A 21,222-nucleotide genomic window follows, 5' to 3' on the forward strand; every position below is an offset into this window, starting at 1 on the left:
ACCTAAAATGTTTACCTTTATGGGGGCAGAGTTTTCTCCTTTCTTTCATGCTTTTCTTTAAATAAATACACTCTGCTCTTTCGGCACAGGAGAAAACCTTTATTCTCCCCCCCCCCCCCCCCCCATTTTAAAGTCCATTCCATCTGTTGTTTGCATGAAGGGCACAGTGAAAAAAACTGCCACAATTGAAGATAGATGGCATGAATAATAAAATCACAGCTATTTTTTTTCATCTTGTGTTCTGACCTTCCTAGAAGTAATTTCCTCTGTAAACCCCCAGTAAAGTCTATGTGATCTGTGTTCTTTTTTTCCCCCAGAACTGCTTCTCTATGTATTTAATAACAGTTATTACTGTTATGTTATAGCTTACTTCACTAAGACCAGAATTTTCAGACTTGGGTGCCTACAGTTATGGTAGCTTTTAGATAGTAAAACCAGATACACCCCCAAAAAGGGCTGATTTTTTAAAGGAACTCCACTTCCTACTGTAATCGATGGGATTGCTGGGGCTGTTTGCTATCTTGGAAAAACATGACACCTACAGTTAGGTGCTTTGATATGGATACTATGCCTTCACTTCAGACAGATTTCACAGTTGGGGTTTAAATTTCTGCCAGTTCAGTGCAAAATAATATCTAAGAACAGAGTTCTACTTTGAATACAAATGTAAAGGTAAGCAAATATCTGCAAATTTGTAAAAAACTGTCCATTTGTTAACACTGGCAATGCAAATACACTGTAACTGCAGTTGAATAACTTATGCTTTCAGTGGGTTTACTGTCAGAGAGTATTTAACATATACACATACTTCACAAAAATAATATCACTGTTGACATGGCGACATAGGGGACAAGAAGTGAAAGAACAATGTTCTTGCAAAGGGAATTTATATAGACAGGTGTTGCAAATTAAGTTTAGTTAACTAAATTCTTTTAACTATATTCTTTTGTCTGAGTAGTTTTGCTCTAGCATGAGTAGCTAAAGTTGCTGAAGGCTTAGGCCCCAAGCTGTGAACTTTCACCTAGAAAAAGTTGAACTTATCTTGAACTGTTGCTTAGTTATGTGAAGGATGGCCTGAGACCAGTACAAACTGGAAAATAAGGAGGCCAAGGCGGTCAGCAGAAGCTGCAACCTGTCCAGATAAGAACAGCTAACAGCCCGCCTGGAGTTGGAGAAACAATCCATTAAGGAACAAGAAGACTCCAGACCAAAAATTACCATTGGACCGAGAGGCACGTGACGAGCACATGAAGAACGGCTGCATAGATTGAAAGAGTATAAATGCCCCGAGATTTCTTTGTTCTGGATCCCTCTCCCGAGGCACCCAGCTTGAGCTGCTCCTATTGCTGTACCACTCAATTAATTTTTTTTTTTTTTTTCCCCTGGGATAGGATGTCTGAGACTGTGCTGCAGGAAACCTAGGGCAAAGAAATTTCTTTAACACAGGATCCATTTTTCCAGACTCATATATAAAATCAGCCTGGTCCCTATGCAATCAATGCCTTCAGTGGTGCAAAACAAATTCCTTACACAGCTTGTGCTGGTTGACATACCTAGTCTTGAGAAAGAAAACAACAGATCTTTAATGACCAGAATGTCTTCAGAATTCATGTCGTTGCTTTTACCTTGCAAGTATAACTGCTAGCTTGATTTTAAAAATGGTTAAAAAGTGTTTTCCTGAAGAGATTGTTTTCACTGCTTCCAGTTTATTTACTGCAATAACTGATACAGTGGTGAGTATGACTAAGAGTGTGTGACCTCCAAAGGGTAGTGAAAACCTCCTTAAGACAGATACTTCACTGTCAACACAGATCCTTTAAGCGATCCCCAGCTACCTTAGCAGGCATTCAGATCTAGCCTTTACCCCCTCACTTTTGCCACATGATGAAAGTGCACTTTGGCTTGACCAATTACCTATTTTGTGTATATTTTTATGGGAAATAAGTAGCCTTTCATTTGGGAACTCACATGCATGTTTTAATTTTGGAAGAAACAGGCTGAACACATCAGCTTCATCAGAGAAAGCCCTCTTCAACCATGCCAAAATTTAAATCAACTGTATGTGGCCAAGGGCTAAATAAAGGGTTGAAATCTTGAGGGTGGGGAAAGCTTATGTAAATGGCAATTAGAAGTAAGTCAATTATCATAGATGAGAACAGTAATTAATTAAAGTGGTTATAGGTAGGATGTGGCCACAGTCTTTTTTAGCAAAAAGATGCCTCTCCCGCATATCTTACTTTGTAATATTTAGAAATTCACTGTACACTGAAAGAAAGGAGAAATCATGCCTCTTTCTAAATCGCTAATATAACTTCCTGCAATTTCCTGTATTTTCTCTAGAGGTCTCCTATCTAACTAATGACTGTGCCCATGCCTAGGATTCTCATACTGATTGTGAGACATGACTGAAAAATATTATAGAATATACTTGGTTGAAGACATTTTTTTTCATCGTGCAAACCTTTCTAGGTTTCTGAATGCAAATAGGAAAAACAAAAAGTACAGCTTCTGAAAATTACTGTTTAAAACACCAACACCCCCCCCCGCCTTGCACAAACACCATGTTTTCTATTTTTTTACTATGTAAAAAAAGTCTTTGTGCCCTTTCTCCAGTGCCATAATTACCATGGAAACAGAACTGCAAATTAAAACAGAAATAACATGGTTTATGCTCACAATAAAATAAAAGATACCCCAGAGTTTAACTCAACCAACATCAAGTGCCTGGTTTATCTGCACACATTTGATGGTTGAAACTTTAATTTTAGTTTTCTGAGAAAATCTTGAGGTAGTTCCCTGTTTGGGAACAGAGAACTGACAGTATAGAGAGAACTCAGTCTTAGAAAGACTGGCTGGCTGATGTGTATATACAGTACATGAGGAATTTGCACATTTTTTGAAATCTGTGTGTGTGTTTATTTAGATAAATAGCTTTTCATTTAGGGAATCAAATGCATGCTGTAGATCCTGAAAACCAGGCTCAATATATCCCTTTCATCAGATTAATTAGAATCATAATTTAAATTGTGTTGAGTAGTGTGGTTGAGGTTTGTGTTGTGAGGAAGGTTAGCTCTCCCAGGTTTCTCTCTCCCAGTTTTGGTTTAACGTCAGTCTTCAATGGCTATGAAATCAAAATCCTGCAAATTACCTGCATAGTTCTATTGTCTCTTACACTTAAATTCTCATGAATGAAATTTCACAGTTCCTCATGTACAGCAAGTGTAATTCCTGAGAAAATGGGAAAAAAAAATCTTACTTTTTCTCACTTAAGAAGGGTGGAAGCGTGAGCAAAAATTGCGCTGACCAATTTTTGGTGAAATTATGAGACCTACAGGTGCAGAATAGTCTGTATCTTGCTTTGTAAGTATTTGTTTCAGCAAAACCTTCAACACCATTTGAAGCTTAGCAGGAAAACAGCCATAGCTGCACTTCCATACATATATGTGTGTGTGTATTATGTATATGCATATATATATGTACATGCATACATATTTTTTTTATATATATATATATTTACATACAGATGAATACTACCTCTAACACTAAACATCATATTTAAAAGGAAATTTTAGGCAAGAATGTAGCTATATATAACGGTGTGCCTTTCCATTTTGCAGAAAGAAAATCACTTTAAATTTTGCCAAAGACTGAATATATGAGTTTGAAATCTTAACCTGTACAATTTTGGCTCCAATTATTTAAACTTTGCTTCACAGAATTATTTTATATTAGCACTATCATGTAAGTTCTTTATTACAAATGATCAAAATATTTAGCTTCCTATTAATTTTTACTCTCCTGTACTGTGAAATATTGTTTAGCAGGGAGTTTAATTTTCTTTTTATTACTGCAATGCCATGATTATAACATGTTTGAAGGTAATTCAGTGCTTCACTGAATACAGGGAATTAAAAAGGAAGTCATCACTACAATATGTTTTCTATGAGTCTGAGTATTCTTAAGTCTCATTATTTTTCCCTAACAAGAAGTTTATTGTAGTAATGATTTATTCAGGGCATCTGAAATTATATTTCTTTTAAAAATCAGGTCACCCAAGAACACCAAAACTAGACAAGGCATTAAAATACGTTTAATGAAACTTCCAACAAATGAAACTGGCGGGACACAAAGCTTTTCAGCAGGAGTTGTAGTTCAAACTGCTTATTAAGATAACCTCCTGTGGAGCAGTTTACCTCTCATGTTGGTTTTTATATCCTTTCCTTGTCTTGTTTTTATTTGGCAGTAAAAATACATTCTGTCCTGTTTTGCAAAACCCGGAACTAAGAATAACTTAAGCAGCACATTAAAAGTTTAAGCTGTTTCATGTGACAAAGATTAAAATAATGATCAAACATTTCTGGGACTTCATTTATTGCCAAATTCAGTTAGCCACCCAGAAAAAATGTAGGAAATGCTTACAAACATACTAACTAGGTCTGATATTTATGTCGGTGGGAGTTCTGAATGAACAGAAACAGAAAAAAAGCTTAACAGTTTGGCCCAGTTAGATGCTTCCAAAAAACTTACAGGAAGTTTCATATATGTGTACAATCTAAATATTACCTCTCTTCCTTTTCTTGCATCTTTGAGTGGGTTTGGTAGCTGTGCTCTGTTTCTCCATATGTATCCATGCAACCCAGTATCGATGTTTCTGTGTCATTTTGTAGTTTAACAAGACTATTTTGTAATCTTACGTTCTCATGTTCCAGTTTGTGAATGGAATCTGTGAAATTTCCATGCTCTTTGTTAGATAAATCTATACTCTGTGAAAGGAGATAAAACCATCATTAAATAGTTATTTTTTCCACAATAAATGGATGTTAGTATTTTTAACAAGCAAATACAAAACAATGTTCTATGCTAAAGAAAAACCTAGCTACCATATGTAATCATGCAGCATTTATAGCAAACCAAGAGAATTGCCTCCAGAAAAAAACCACTGTAGATAAATGGAAAAGAAGGGATAACAGCCTCTATAACACAATAAAGCAAATTAAAATTTCTCAACAAACATGCATTCAAAATATTATTGTTGTAAATTCATCACTTGCTTTGTAAAACTTATGACATAAAAGCAACTATAACAGCTATAGCTGCAGACTGTATTGCTCCCTCCAGTAACAATTCCACCAAAAATAACAAGAAAAATTATGGAAGTTCATTACTATACTAGATACAGGGTACGTCTACAGGCACAATTTAATATCTGTGTTGAGATACAGTCACCTTCAGTTTCAGGAGTAAAGTAAAGCCACATTAGCACAGTGCTCTCCATCTGTGTTACTAAACCCTGCTTCTCAGTTGGGTTAGCCCACATGGTATACAAGTCAAAATACTGAAAATGCAAGCAACGTGCACTGCGACCAGGGATAAAGAGGCCCACCACTAGGATATCAAGAGGGGAAGATGAAGATTAGCTCTGGAAGTTGACTAGCCAGGATACCCATTCCTTTTTTGTCCTGTCACTTATTTCATCAAGCCTATGCTGCACACCTGAGCTAGCTAATTTGGAACTGCCTCTCTGCAGAATACTGCATTGCATTGTGTAAATATATTTGCAATAATAGTATACTGTCATCAACAGAAAATTCTCAAAAGGTTTATCAGATTACACACAAAAAACTAAAACCTCATACATTTTATTAAGTTGCGCTTTCGTATATTTCTAGATTTACCTCATTCTTTTGGAACCCAGTAACTCATGAGTATTAAGGATTTAGTTCTTAGTATACTGCTAGCACAACTGGGCTCCTGCACCTGAAAGCTTGTCTACTCCTTGCGCTAACTGGTCTGATGTCATCTCTTCCTGTAAACCTTGCCTTGCTTAGCTAGTTTTAGGGGAAATTTACGAGCCAAGCTGGCATGGAAGTGCCAGAAAGTATAAGAAAATTTAGTATTTAGTATGCAAGGATGGGGGGCAGGGGCTCAGCTATGTCTCCAGGTGGAAAGGAGTGACAGAACAGACGAAGAAGGAGAGTGCTAAGTCACCCTACCACTAATAGCTCTAGAATCAGCAGTACGGTTATAATGGCATGAACCCCAAAACTGAGTGGGCACAGATAAATTGCTCTTGAAATCTAAACAAGTAACCCTGCCTGATGATGATTACACCATACTGACTTAGGCTGGCACTGGTTTGAGGGGTCTGCGTAGTGCTCTACTGTACCGTACAAACAGACCCGTAAAAATCTCTCCAGTCCCTGCAATCTTAATATCAAATACCTCACAATCTTTAATGTTTAGATGCTCACAATACACTAGTAAAGTAGGAAAGAATTATTAAGTCCACAAACACATTGATATGTGTAGTGACCTTGGTATATCTAGTAACGGGATTTTACTGTTAAAATTTAACAAACACGTGATATCTACAAGGATTCTTGTCAGACATCTCTTCTCAATCTTTGTGAAGAATATCACTGTGGAGAAGAGCTAGATAAGAATACACATATCCATCTATGTTTCCACAATAATATATCATATATACACATACAAATATCCATAATATTGTATATATATGTATAGGTAATACATCACTGATAGATGTATATTGGAGTTGTTCAGCCTGGAGAAGAGAAGGCTCCAGGGAGACCTTGTAGCAGCCTTCCACTGCCTGAAGGGGGAGAAGGACTTTTTACAAGGGCATGTAGTGATAGGACAAGGGGTAATGGCTTTAAACTGAAAGAGGGTAGATTTAGATTAGCTACAAGGAAGAAATTCTTCACTATGAGGGTGGTGAGGCACTGGAACAGGTTGCCCAGAGAAGTTGTGGATGCCCCATCCCTGGAAGTGTTCAAGGTCAGGTTGGATAGGGCTTTGAGCAACCTGGTCTAGTGGAAGGTGTCCCTGACCATGGCAGGGGGGTTGGAACTAGATGATCTTTAAGGTCCCTTCCAACCCAAACCATTCTATGATTCTATGATATGTGCCATTTTAAGGGTGTGGAAAAATGTGACATTCTTTCATGCATTTGTCAGTCTACAGTAAGACAACTAACAGGCTACAAATCCCCCAAAGATGTATTTACAGCAGTATTTACAAGCAATCCAGTGTTTTTTCTAGTGATAGATACAATAACTGCAGATGTTCTGTAAGCAGGGGATATTTTGAAGCTTTTTGTGGAAGGCAGCGTATATAGTATTTATTATATCCATATAAACTATAGTTCTACATGATATTATGGCACACTTTTTATGAATTAGACTTTAAATAACCCTTGTTTGGAGAGAAATAAATACTGAACTCTGAAAATAAGCTGGGTGGGGGAAAAATGTCCATTTTTTACACTGTTATTTAAATATCCTATGAACAAAGGGGTAAAATAGTAAAAAAGGGACATATTTCTGTATCTGTGAGAATGATGACTGTTTAAAAATAAATATTTTCTGAAATAAGTGACATCACTTACAAAAAAATAGGCTTCCAGAAACTGTTTAGTGTCTAGACAGTTATTGAAAAATTTAGCTTACTTCTAGTTTAGTAGAATTAAGGTCAAAATTATTCCTAGCTACACCCATCTTCAGGCTGTGTGTGAATACCACTTGGTTTTGATTATGTCACACACCTTATATTTATTTATTTATTTTATGCAAGCCAGAAATCTCTAAAGCTGCCATGATCTCAATCTACATTTACAATAAATATAACTAACTGTTCTGCATATTGCATAGATTAAAAAAAAATTACCATGCAACTTTTACACTCCTGGTTTTCCACCATCTCTTTTAGATATGTGTTTTCAGATTGGATAACTTTGTATTGGAAATCCAACAACTAGGAAAAGATTCAATTCTTAGTTAAATACAAGAATATTACTGTTAACTTGAAATAACACTGAGTATAGATATATGTAAGTTTAGTTTTACAAAATATACATAAAGAATTATGAAACTAACTATAATTTTTTTTTTTAAATACAGCAATACTAAAGCAGAAAGAAGTCTTAAACCAGCTATAAAAGATATACAAATGCAACACCGCTGATTTTATTTACCTTTTGGAAAGAAGTAATGACTTAGGAAAATAATGGAGTTCACATGCAGTTACGAGATACAAAGAGGGACAGATTTTGTAGGGCACTGAAACTGGATGAAATCCTAGTCATGAAGCCTAGGAATGACATCCACTCTTTTAGTGATACGATAGGGAATATGGCCGGGTAAAGAGTGCCATACAGTAGCAGATGTCTCTCATTTTCCCAAACACTAACTTTCCTATTGTCAAAAGTAAAATATTACATTAACCGCAATTTTCAATATGCAGTGACCCTCTCAGAAAACTCAGAGATACCCAGAAACCTCTAAATATGAAGGTTCTTTTGGTTTACAACACTAAGTAATGAAGATAACGTATTTGTTTTTAAAACTGAAATTCGCCATTAAAACACTGGTATCTCACAGTTTTCAGCTTTAAAATTACTGGAATTTTCTAAGCACATTTGAAACATACTTCAAAAAGCTTTAAAAAACCCTGAAAAATTAGGAAACATTCTAGATAATCTAATAAATGGTTCTAATGATAGAGCACATATAACAACAACAAACTGGAAGTTTTCAAGATCTTTTGCATGTTAAAATGGTAACTACATTTGATGGTCAGAATGAATTGCAATTTAGATGTACAGTTGACATTTACTGGTGCTTTCTTGTTCCAGTATCAATTTGACTGCTTTAGTAATACTTCACAGATATTACAGCACTGCTGATGAAAGCTACAGCAAGAAATGTAATGTCTTTTTTCACAGATAATGTATGTTATTATCAATAGTGTGGAGTAAAATGATCTAGGCTGGTTTTGCCTGCTTGCATACCTGTTGTTTTGCTAACAATTTGTCTTTTATCTCTAACTCCATTTTTAACTGTCTTTCCAGAAGACTAGCTTTCTCCATGATAGTTGCTATAGTGATCTCCTGATGAAGCTCTTCTGTCAGGTCAGAGATTTCTGTCTTCATTCTTTCCTGCTCAGCGCAATGGGACTGCTCCTCTCGATAAAGATGGTTTCTTATCTGTAGCAAATATGTTTCAAAAAGAAAAAATGTTGTGCAGTAAATATGATTGCATCACTTACTACCTACTAGTGACTTTTTTGCTGTTGCTTCCAAGACACCAACTCTTCTAACCAAATCAGAGATTTTTGAGATTTTATAATAAAATCTCTTCATGAGTCAGTGCACATAGCTTTATTTTTACATCTTTTTTCAACCCTTCTCTTGTGTTTTCATTTGCCTATTTAGTATTAGAAATGAACAAAATACAAGGCATTTAAATTAACATTTAAAAAGAATGTAACAAAAAGTATGTTAATTTTAAGAATTGGAATTTATGGCAAAGAATATCCATGGAAATATCCATTCAATAAACCTAAGTATGATTTATTTATATTGCTCCTAAGTTAATTTAGGTTTAAAATAAGTTTAATGCAGCCTAAATTAACTTGGGAGCAATATAAATAAATCAATCTAGAGACTCTTTAATGAGAAACTATGTTAGAAATAAAGAGTATATCTGGTAAATCACTTTATGAGAATCTTTCCTGCCATTATATATAAAATTTAAGGTCAAACTTTCTGCACTATCTCCTGTACAGTGTTCTCCAAAGAATCAAGACAAAGATTGTTTTCATAATCTTTCTACTATAGCCAACAATTTAGTACTGATAGATCTTTGTATTCTGGAAGAAACAAAACTACAAAAGCCAGCATAACAATCTTTGAACCCATTTTAATAATTCCTCATAGTACTGTACACAATCACTAGCAGATGGCATTTCATTTTTATTTATGCAAACTGCACAGAAATACTGGAATTGTAAACAAATAGATGTAGATGCAAAAAATCTAAGAGCTAGATCATGACTATCATGCCAAAATTGCTGCATCCAAGTCAGCTGCACCCAATTAGAGATATTCCTGCTTACACTGCTACTCAGCAAAATGACAACATGCCTGTAAGAGGAGTTCTGAGCGTCCTCTACTCCCAAAGTGTTTTGGCCTGCCAAGCCATATGCCATTCCACAGTGCCATGCCACTACTGCTTGCACACAGCACTTCTGAAATGTGCAATGCAATGTGATGCACAGTTCAAACAAAAGAGCACTGCCCTAGACTGTGCAGCAGGTGACTGATTAAGCTTAGCCTTGTGTGGGTACTTGCCATAGTGACCTGTATCAGTCGATCTGTTAGCATATCTTACATCTGAGATCACCTACAAACTACTACTTACCTCCTATAGCCTATGAGTTACTCATAGTGTTGGAGGGTTTATTACTTGCAAGGTATTGTCTCAATCACAGTGATGCTTAGTCATGGTCCCTTCTATTATTTCAATGAAGTAGCTAGCTCTGTTGTTAGTGCACAGAATGAGAATGTCAGTTGTACAGCTATACAGCTACCTCCAGAAATGCAACCATATATGAAAACTTTTTCATATATGAAAACTTCATATTCTCCTACAGCCACAATTTATCCTCCTGCTCTCTTCTGCATATGCACATACCCAAGGTCAGTACTCTGCTCTCTTTTTAAAATCCCATATTGCAGTTAAGATCTGGAAATACTTAACAATATGAAATACCTTGTTTAGCTCTTCTCGTTGGTGTTCTTGACTTTGTGCCAATAGTAATAACTCAGTGTTTTTATTTTCTAGTTGCTCAGTAAGTGGTACACAAGATGATTGATGCCTTTAAATAAGAAATAAACAAAACATGAAGCAAGCAGAACGTTCAATAACCTTTACCTTACAGTATCCTCTCCTCAGTGTAAAACTGTGGAAGACCTGCTCACTAATGAAAAAAACCAAAACAACCAAAAGATTTGGCCTAAACCAGGTTCCATCTTAGAAGGTATCTAGAGGTTAAGGACAATGCAAGTGTGTGCAGAAATTATCCTGAAATGTCTGGCAGATTAGTATTTCATATAATCTCAAATAGCTATGGTAAATTAGATAAACCATAAAAAGATGAACATTTTATTCAAAGGAAGTTAGGGAGAATCTTAATCACACTACTTCCAAAGTGTTTTAATGCTGAGAAAATGGAAGGCACTGTAAACATATAAATAGAAATAAATGAAATGCATTGATTTGTAAAGATCTAGGCAGCATTAAAGCCTTTTAACAGAGCCTGCATCTATTGCCTGTAATCTTGTAATATATAATTGCTAATGAAAATGTTTACTCTAAAATTGTTTAGAATTTGACATTTGAATCTGGAGTGTCTTTTTAAACAGACTTAATTAAAATCAAATGTAAGAAAAGTTATTAGCTCAGAAGTACTTGTTAATTTAAATAGTCTTCAACATACATACTTTATTTGAATTTCCTGCATATCTTTATACTCTCTGATTTTCAGTAATTCTGTATGTAACTGTTGGCATTCTAGTTGTATCCTTCTCCAGAGAGCATCCCGTGACTGCAGCTCGTTTCTCATTTCTGATAAGCCTGCCTCCATGCTCTGAAGAAACAAGCAAATACATGAATAGTTAAATAAAATGAGACAGTAGTAGCTCAAAATGCTGTATTTTAACACATAATTTTCGATACGTGTATGAAAATATATCAAAGGACATACACGCTTGTCGTGGTTTAGCCCCAGCCGGCAACTAAGCACCACGCAGCCACTTGCTCACTCCCCCCCCGGTGGGATGGGGGAGAGAATCGGAAGAGCAAAAGTAAGAAAACTCGAGGGTTGAGATAAAAACAGTTTAACAGGTAAAGCAAAAGCCACGCACGCAAGCGAAGCAAAGCAAGGAATTCATTCACTACTTCCCATGGGCAGGCAGGTGTTCAGCCATCTCCAGGAAAGCAGGGCTCCCTCATGCGTAATGGTTACTTGGGAAGACAAATGCCATCACTCTGAATGTCCCCCCTTCCTTCTTCTTCCCCAGCTTTATATACTGAGCATGACGTCATGTGGTATGGAATAGCCCTTTGGTCAGTTTGGATCAACTATCTTGGCTGTGTCCCCTCCCAGCTTCTTCTGCACCTGGCAGAGCATGGGAAGCTGAAAAGTCCTTGACCAGTGCAGCAACAACTAAACCATCTCTGTATTATCAACACTGTCTTCAGCACAAATCCAAAACATAGCCCCATACCAGCCACTATAAAGAAAATTAACTCTATCTCAGCTGAAACCAGGACAATGCTTTTATTTCGAGTTTCATTTCTGAAAAAGGCATTGCTTTCATGTCAGTTCATTTCTCCAGAAATGTCATCTAAAAAAATCAGATGCTGAATATTCTTTAGCTCTTGCAACGTTCCAATGCATATGTCTCTGAAGCTATCATAGGAAACATCATTCAGAAGTTCTTTATTGTACTAAATGCTTCTAAAATATACAGTCTGCTTGTTTCTGCATCCTAGAACATGCTTCACATGCAGGAATTAGTGCCATAAGTAAATTGCATTTTCTATTTTCCTAACAGCATTTCCAAATTTATAAGCTTGAAAACTACAAGGCTATAGAAAGGCAGGATTAAGTGCATGTCTACATTTAACATTGCCTGGAAGCTTGGAGCAGATACATCTAGACCTAAGTACTTAGATAAGGTGTGTGCTCAATCATCTCCAAAACTAGTTCTATCTGCATGGAGCTAATTGCTTATTTAAATGAACATCACAAAATTTTAAACAATCACAAAAAGATTTTTCTTAGGGACTCCACAAATCTTGTCTCTATTTTACCTTTAATTTCTTATTGATAATGTGATAGACAACCTGAAGATACATGTTATATTTGGCATCATAAAATCTGAATTCCCCAAAAAATCAGAATTCCCCAAAATATACTGAAAACTAAAGGTAAGAACTTGGAAATATAACCCACAAATAACAAAAGTAGCAATAATAATCAGATTCTTGCAATAATAATATACAGAGAATACTTATTTCCTCTCACCCAACATCCAAAAGCATGTTCAAGATAAAAAAAAAAAAAAAAGATTTTCCAAGGATGTTGATCCTTTGCTTTTAAAATTATTACACTAAAAACGCTAGTATTTTTCATAATTTCTTCATTTTATTTTAACAGAGTTTCCATGTCTAAAAGTAAAAATAAAGCCTTTAAACTTTCAAAAGACAACTGGAATCCAGAAATGACATTGCAAGCAAGGAACTTCAAAGGATTATTTCCCTTAGAGCCTCATATTAGAATGACCTTCCTTCCAAGAAGCCTGTGGTTTTCCTCTGGCTGGAAGGGCTGCTGAAGACAGATATGAAGCGCTTTTACGTTTTTTATAAGGACTGCATATACAGATTCATTCATCTTATCCTTTGTTAAATTAAGGCTGAGAGAGCTTTTTTAAACCCTGAAATGCAAGTCTGGACATATTCAAGTGAAATAAAGCTTAATGAATTGTTAAAATTGTCTGCAAGACTTGCTTATGATCATCTTCATGACTTCAACATTCAAGAAATACCCACAATTATTTTATAATATATGAATTTGGGAGAGGGTTACCCCTCTGATTTCAGTGTGGGGTGGATAAGAGAAATGAATGCTGCACGATTGTGTGGTGGAAGTCATAGCATCTGTGGCAGACTGCAGTCATCATACATATTTACATATGTTGTATTTTCTTCTGTGAATTGTAATAATAGCAGGAACAACAGCAGCCACAGCAGCAGCCACAGTAATAATTGAAACAGAACTTCAGGTCAAGAGTTTCACACATCACTTCAAAAAAATAATTTAGATATGTACCACTTATTAATTTAGGAAATATCTATTGCATCTAGTTAAAACACCAAAATGAAAATTAATTTTGAACCAGAAAACTTCAGGGTTTTTTTTAAGAAAATATCTAATGAAATATAACTTTTTATATTTATAAGAGTCTGTTTCAAGTTGAAAACTTTACCAAATCCTCTCTTTTCTTCTGTGAAAAGTTTTGCTTCAACTAGCTTGCCGTGTTTGATATCAAGTCTCAAAAATTTCCTGATCAGCTCCTGTTCTAATTCTACTCAAAGTTGTTCAACCTTTTAAATACAATTATATTCTGTATTTCTATGTAAATTAGTGTCCAGCAGCTGACTTAATGCAGACTTTCCAAGAACCAAGCCTCCTGTGTGATGTTTTCAGGCTGCCTCTCATGTATGGCTGCAATTAAGTTTGTCAGACCATTCATAAGGTGGAGAAACAGTCTGCAGTCTCAGTTTGGATCTTCTAAAGTTCATATTTTCTGTACAGCCAACAGATTGGTCGTCCATACATTTCACTTTATCACTGTTTCCTTGCTAATTAATAATATGAGAGAAATATTTAGAAGCAGAGATGAAATGGTCATAGGCATAGAAGATCTATGAGGCACAATACTAGGCTTGCTGCAATTGCCATCAGCCTTCTCCCCACCAAGATCCCCATCTACTCCTCCCTCCGTTACCCACATCAGGTCCAACTATTCCTGTCCTCCACCTAGCACTCCTTCACGCAAACCTGCTTACTTCTTCTGGCTGACAACAGGCCTTGCACTTCCTTCTTTCTCATACAGACATTTCTAAAAAAATATTTTCTCTGAGCTACACATTTTCACCATACATTGACTTTACATCAGTGTTTCCCTTCTGCAGCTACTTGCAAATGTGGCTTTTCTAACTAACATAGCAGTATTCCACACCACCAGCACAGTTATTCTGCAACTTTCTGCCCTTTAGCTGATACTGTTATGTACATCTAGCTCCACTTCTACTTAAAATGTCTTCAGTGCTTCCTACAGCTCCTGTATTCTATTCACACAATTCCAAAAATCCTCTTGGTTGAAGATTTTCTTAAAGGCTATAGCACAATGACATCTACTCTCTCTGTCGTATAGCATCTATCCACCTGCTCCAGTTGCCATAGACTAGACTAAGCTAAACTAGACTAGAATAGACTATTTCAGTTGGAAGGGACCTACAACGACCATCTAGTCCCACTGCCTGACCACTTCAGGGCTGACCAAAAGTTAAAGCATGTTGTTAAGGGCATTGTCCAAATGCCTCTTAAACACTGACAGGCTTGGGGCATCAACCACCTCTCTAGGAAGCCTGTTCCAGTGTTTGACCACCCTCTTGGTAAAGAAATGATTCCTAATGTCCAGTCTAAACCTCCCCTGGCATAGCTTTGAACCATTCCCACGCATCCCATCACTGGATACCAGGGAGAAGAGATCAGCACCTCCCTCTCCACTTTGATTTATTCCACTCCATATTCTAGTCCCACTACTTTTGATGGCAGCCTTTTTAACAGGCCCCAAAACACAGGCTTTTGCTTGCATACCGATAACTTGTTGCTGTGGTTTAACCCCAGTCAGCAGCTAAGCACCGCACAGCTGCTCGCTCACCCTCCCCCCCACCCCGGTGGCATGGGGGAGAGAATCAGGAAAAAAAAAGTAAAATCCATGGGTTGCAATAAATGGGTTGCAGTTTAATCCATGTTAATGGATTAAATGGTTGCAGTAAAATCCATGGGTTGCAGTTTAACAGGACAGCAAAGGAAGAGAAAATAATAATAATAATGATAAAAGAACGTACAAAACGTGATGCACAATGCAATTGCTCACCACCCACTGTCCAATGCCCAGCCCGTCCCTGAGCAGCGATCGCTGCCCCCCAGCCAACACCCCCAGTTTCTATACTGAGCATGATGTCATATGGTATGGAATAGCCCTTGGGCCAGTTTGGATCAACTATCTTGGCTGTGCCCTCTCCCAGCTTCTTGTGCACCTGGCAGAGCATGGGAAGCTGAAACATCCTTAACTAGTGTAAGCACTGCTAAGCAACAACTCAAACATCAGTGCGTTATCAACATTATTCTCTTCCTAAATCCAAAACACAGCACTATACCAGCTACTAGGAAGAAAATTAACGCTATCCCAGCCGAAATCAGGACACTTGTATACAGATAAATGACTCGGTGAACTAATGTGCAAATGAAATGTATAAGCAACACGTGCTATACTAGCCTGTTCTGACAACACCTGAAATTAACCTCCACCACATATATGTTAATTCCTATAAAGTATATTGCATATGAAGTTATAAGTCTGCAAGGTTGTCTATAAACAGAAATAGATTATCTTTCTCCAGAAAGAGTTGAAGTCACTGTAGGCCACTCAATATATTACTGAACCTTGAAGTGCTTAAATAAATAAGCAAAAGCATAATTTGAATGTTACTTGAAAAAAACAGCAATGAGAATCTCATTCCTGATCTGTTTCAAACATAGCTAATAAAAAAGGCTGTGAAGATCTTGTATTATCTCTGTCTTGCCAGAACTCATGACCAAAAGAAGAGGCCCAAGGGGCTGTCCTCATAGGTCACTGCTACGTTGAAAAATGGTACACTAGGGATAAGATAAAAACTCATGGTTCTTCACATGGCTGGCAACTTAAAAATTCATTGACTGCAAAATCTTCTCTCAATAATGAAGTATAGCATACACTTTTCTATATACTTATTTACTAGCTCTATGGCACAGTGTACAACAAGGTGTAAATCAAATAAAGAGATTTCATAGAAGTCATTTATATACAAGGAACCAAGTGAATGAGGCTAAGTTCCTGTAGATGCTACGGATATAGGAAAGTTCTAAAACCCTAGATACACAGACAAGAATAAAATATACTACGACATATCAAACATATTTCTGTTTTCTCTTTGTTACTCAAAAAATTGTACTGTTCACAGCTCATTCTGTGTTCCTGCAAAGAATATAGCGAATGTACAGATCTTTTATATAGGCATCTCTGTACAACTTTTTGAAGTATATTCCTAAGTAATTAATGCTCCAACATTAATTCCACAGTCATCATGAAAAAGAAAAACTATTACTACCTGGCACTGGTTTTGGGACATTTTTAGATCCTTCCGGAGTTTCAGATTTTCCTCTTCTAGTTTATTCTTGTTCATTGCTATTTCATTCACAGTTGCCTTTAGTTTTTCAATAATCAACTCATCCTTTTCACTTTCGGGCTGGCCATAGGTAATTATCTCTTCTTGGTTTTGTTTCTTATTCCTTATTTGGAATTGATAATTCTGGGTCTGCTTCTATAAAACAAGAAAATCTTTTAAATGAAATTCAATAATTACATGTAAATTGTTAGGACCAAACCATTGCTACTAAAATCATAAAGCTATTTCCATTTTCACCAGTATTTGCTTACAAAAGATAGCACAATTGGTACAGTTTGCATTACTTCTCTAAAGGATACCTCCTTTTTTAGTCTCAAGTTCTTTGCCCTCAGTAAGAAAAATGTTTCAGAAACTTTCAAGGACACAGAATTTTTTCAAGGATTTTTCTCCTCTGCTGTGTATTTCCCTAGCACAATGTTAATTAGCCCCAAATGTGAAAAAGGTGATTATGATGACCTACTCAAAGCAGTTACCTATAAAAAATAATTTGAGAGAAATGTTCTTCTTTGATTCATTGAACTCAGTAGGAGTTGTGTGTGTGTGTGCCTCAGGATGGGTATTAACCTTTGACTAGAGGGCTAGCATTACATAGTTCATGTATAAAGAGCTCAGTTACTACAGTAACTGTACTTCTTTGATATCGTTATCCTTACTTAAACCTGGGGAAGAATCATTTGCACATTCTGCAGAGTCCCACACTCCATTCAGTTTCTTGTACTAATTAAAATCCTAAACCCAAAACTTGAGAAAATTGGTATTGCCAGTATTTGTGAATTCACAGGCATCGTGAAGAAGCATAATTACTATGGTAACTGTTTCTGCTGTTTAAAAAATTATCCACATGGATCCCTCTACTGGGAGATTAACAAGCAGCAGTACTCCTTCAGAAGACTGAGAATTAGCTGAAAAATGACAACAAAATATAACTTGTAAACCATATATCATGTGCAGAGATCAAGTTGAGCAAGAAAATGCATATTAAAAATAAATAGGGTTACAAATACCATATTTCATTGATAAGGACTGCAAAAAGGCATGCTTTAGACAGCTTTTGATACCATTGACTATGTTCCCATAATTTGTGTTGGCTGAACACCTAAGTAGAACTGACCACTGGCTGCATATCAAATAAAAAGCCAAAGAAATTTGCAGGTAAGTTTAATTTTTACAGATAATTAATTAATGTCCCTCTGACATCTAAGTTATGGAGTCTGACACACCAAAATGTCAAAGCATATAGTGCAAGACTCCAGCTGGAAATCAAAGATCTCACAAAAGAGGAATTTGAGACAAAGACACATGACCAGTTAATGCTTTTGAAACAGTTAAGGGGTAACAGTCCATCAGACTTCTAGTTAAAGAACTAGTCAGTGTTATGTTACAATTGTGAAGAAAATTGCCTTCAAAGAAAGTTCACTGATGGCAGTGATGTAAGCCTCAACACAAAAATGTGGATGATCACCGAGTACTCTATTTTGACGTGTCTAACTATATAATCATGCATCAGTCAGTAGTTTTGTCTAGTCAAAGCCTTGCTTTTTTAACACATTTGTATGGAAGTTCAATAGTTCCAATATAATGCTTTCAGCATCTATAAACAAAACTTAACCGTCATCCTTGGAAACTCTGGATATGGGTAAAGAATCTCATAGGAATTGTTAATGAAGTGTTTCACTAGATTAAGATCCAATGAGCTTAGTAACAGTGGAAAAGGGGATTACCAGTCAGCAACGTAATTGGCTTCCCCTTATTTAATTTTCAAGCTGTCTTGTGGCCCAGTTAATTTGTAAGTTATTTTGTAATTTTTTTTAGAGCAGGATAGGTCATCAAGACATCATTAAATCAATATTTTGTTCTGGAGTGGAAGGAATTAAAAAAATAAAAATATGCTATATCAATAGGCTATATAAAAAAGTAATAAGCAAATTGGCAAGTAAAAAAGAACCACAAAGTCAACCAAGCACTGAATGGTAACTTGAAAGCTGGAAAATATGATAAAAAAGGGATAAGTGATCCAACAAACAACTCCATGTGTGATTTTGGAGTAGCGTATAGAAATTCATTTTTCTGCATAAATTATATTAATGTATATATATGATCTTCAGAAAAATGAGGGCTATCTTAGATTTGAGGGCACTTTATATTTGAGTCAACATAGTAACGGCATGTATTGCTTACTTGGTAAGATACTTTTCAATAACTTGTCATCACAATTAATTGCATATTAGTAAAAAGCACAGAAGATAAAAGTATCTCCACAGTATACTGAAAAAAGTAAAAAGGAACATGCACTGCTTTTTGCAGTTTTTTATCAGAAATATTGTAATTTTCATCATTATTCATGAGAAAGATAAAATTAAAATAACTGTATGCATCATTAGATCTTTCAGTATGGGTCTGCCTTACCTATAGCAATATATTCAATACCAATATATACATTTATTGTCAGATTCACTATAAGCTTAGTGGTGTTCATAATTTTCAAATTAAGTTAAAATAACTCTAGCTGAGCTTAAAGCTCACTTTATTCCTAAAGCAGGAAGGTAGGAATTTTACCTGAAATAAATTACATTTCTCAGACAATAATTTTTGTTGCGCATGTAAATAAATGAGATAATTTTGGCAGATTGTCCCCTTCTTATCCCATTCTCTTGATTTTGCCTTAAATTCCTGAAAGACAGCAAAACAAGGCTAGTAAACACAAGGAAAATAACTTTCTTCCTTAATCTAAATAACTTTGTAATTTGTATAGTTCTAAGAAAAATCTGTTTTTTTTATTAATATATAATCTTTCTATAATTTTGGACAGAGGAAAAAAACAATGATATAAACCAGCCATTCAGCCATCCCCACCAGAAAAAATCCAGTCTTAAAGGCTGTTAATCTGAAAAAATTGGGCAGTAAACATAATCATTGAATAAAATGATAAAGTATTTTAAATCACTTCCATTGCTGTAGATCTTAGAGTTATGACTATAATACACCCATTTTATTGGAGGGTAGTTCCTGTGACTTTAAAGTTCTATCAGTGTCAAGTAGACTAATCAGCAAGGAATCAAATCCTTAATATTCAGACAAATGTTTTGAGTGCTTGCTTTTTTCTTTTTTTTTAATAAATGGGACATCAGCTACTGTGAATAAATTTTACTTCTTGCTCTCTTTATAATTGCTGCTTCTGGTTCTGAGTTCACCTAGTTTAAACAAAGGCTTGTTTGACAAATTCTATTACATCAGATTTATCTAATACTGGTTTTGTATTTGCACGTATATTCCTATTTATAGTGTATTTGAATTTGTTCTTAAATCATACCAGATCTTATATGTTCACAACTAGACTATAAAGGCAGTACCCTACAAATTAAGTAGGAGAACTCCAGTTACTAGAGCGGTTGCTCTTTCAGTTTGAAGAATTAGCAAAATAACAGTATACTGTTTTATACAGTGAAAACTATAATACTTATAAGCTGTTATGAGAACTTTCTTTTTCACAATGGAAATGTTGGTTCAAAAGATAGATGATTTCTTATAATCATCCTAAACTGGCATATTCCCCAAATTTTTAAAAATAAGATTTTATTTGCTACTGAAACAAAATCGAATGCTTTCCAACATAGATTAATACAAATCTTCTCTTATAGCTTTCCTAGTATCTGCTTTGGCATTTTAAACCAATAAACATCTTCCCATGTTACAAAATGTGATACAAATGGAGTTTCAGACTACTTAATGAGGACTGCAGGTTCAAGGCCTTACTAAAGCACTGCTGAGCTTAGTAGATTTTCAACACAGTAATTATTTCCTGAATACTAGAATTTGCTGAATATATTCCAAGCACTCATTTTTCATACTGCATAATTAATCAAATTATAGCATTGTGTTACATTATTTTCATATTTTAATCTTGAATAAGGTCATTCTCAAATTAGCTGGATCAGACAACTTCATAGTAGTGATATATTTAGTCAATGATAGATGTATAATCCATTCATTATTCTTGTGGTAGGAGATGTTGGCACCTATGCTGCAGTCCAAAGCATAGTAGCTTTTCTGATGGTAAGGGCTTTTCCATGTGGAAGAGACAGCAACATTATGTAGAGCTAGGATGTGTCTAGGATGTGCCCTGTTATGTAGGAACAGCCACATGAAGGTCACAGAACTTAGTCCTATATCTTACAGAATAACATAGAAGACAGGCAAGTCCAAAATAAAGATCCTAAACCCCTTCTTAATTGCAGCTTAAGTATGAAAGTACTTAAAATCTATTAGATCTTAAATGTTTGAGTGTAAAGTTCACAAAGTATCTAAATAATCTATATCATAAATCTACACAAATCTACAC

General features: G+C 35.6%; 1 protein-coding gene across 1 annotated transcript in view; it reads right to left on the minus strand.

Annotated features, from left to right (window-relative positions):
- Window positions 1–21,222, minus strand: part of DEUP1 (deuterosome assembly protein 1) — a 52,762-nt gene that overhangs the window by 8,798 nt on the left and 22,742 nt on the right. Inside the window, exons 8-14 of the mRNA XM_075499790.1 lie at window positions 19,440–19,553; window positions 16,806–17,018; window positions 11,303–11,448; window positions 10,572–10,677; window positions 8,810–9,004; window positions 7,687–7,773; window positions 4,564–4,763 (exon numbers count right to left, since the gene is read on the minus strand). Coding sequence (XP_075355905.1) covers window positions 4,564–4,763; window positions 7,687–7,773; window positions 8,810–9,004; window positions 10,572–10,677; window positions 11,303–11,448; window positions 16,806–17,018; window positions 19,440–19,553 — 1,061 coding nt within the window. The remainder of the gene's footprint in view (window positions 1–4,563; window positions 4,764–7,686; window positions 7,774–8,809; window positions 9,005–10,571; window positions 10,678–11,302; window positions 11,449–16,805; window positions 17,019–19,439; window positions 19,554–21,222) is intronic.

The sequence above is a fragment of the Mycteria americana genome, chromosome 1 (assembly GCF_035582795.1).
Source record: "Mycteria americana isolate JAX WOST 10 ecotype Jacksonville Zoo and Gardens chromosome 1, USCA_MyAme_1.0, whole genome shotgun sequence".
Taxonomy (NCBI): Eukaryota; Metazoa; Chordata; class Aves; order Ciconiiformes; family Ciconiidae; genus Mycteria; species Mycteria americana.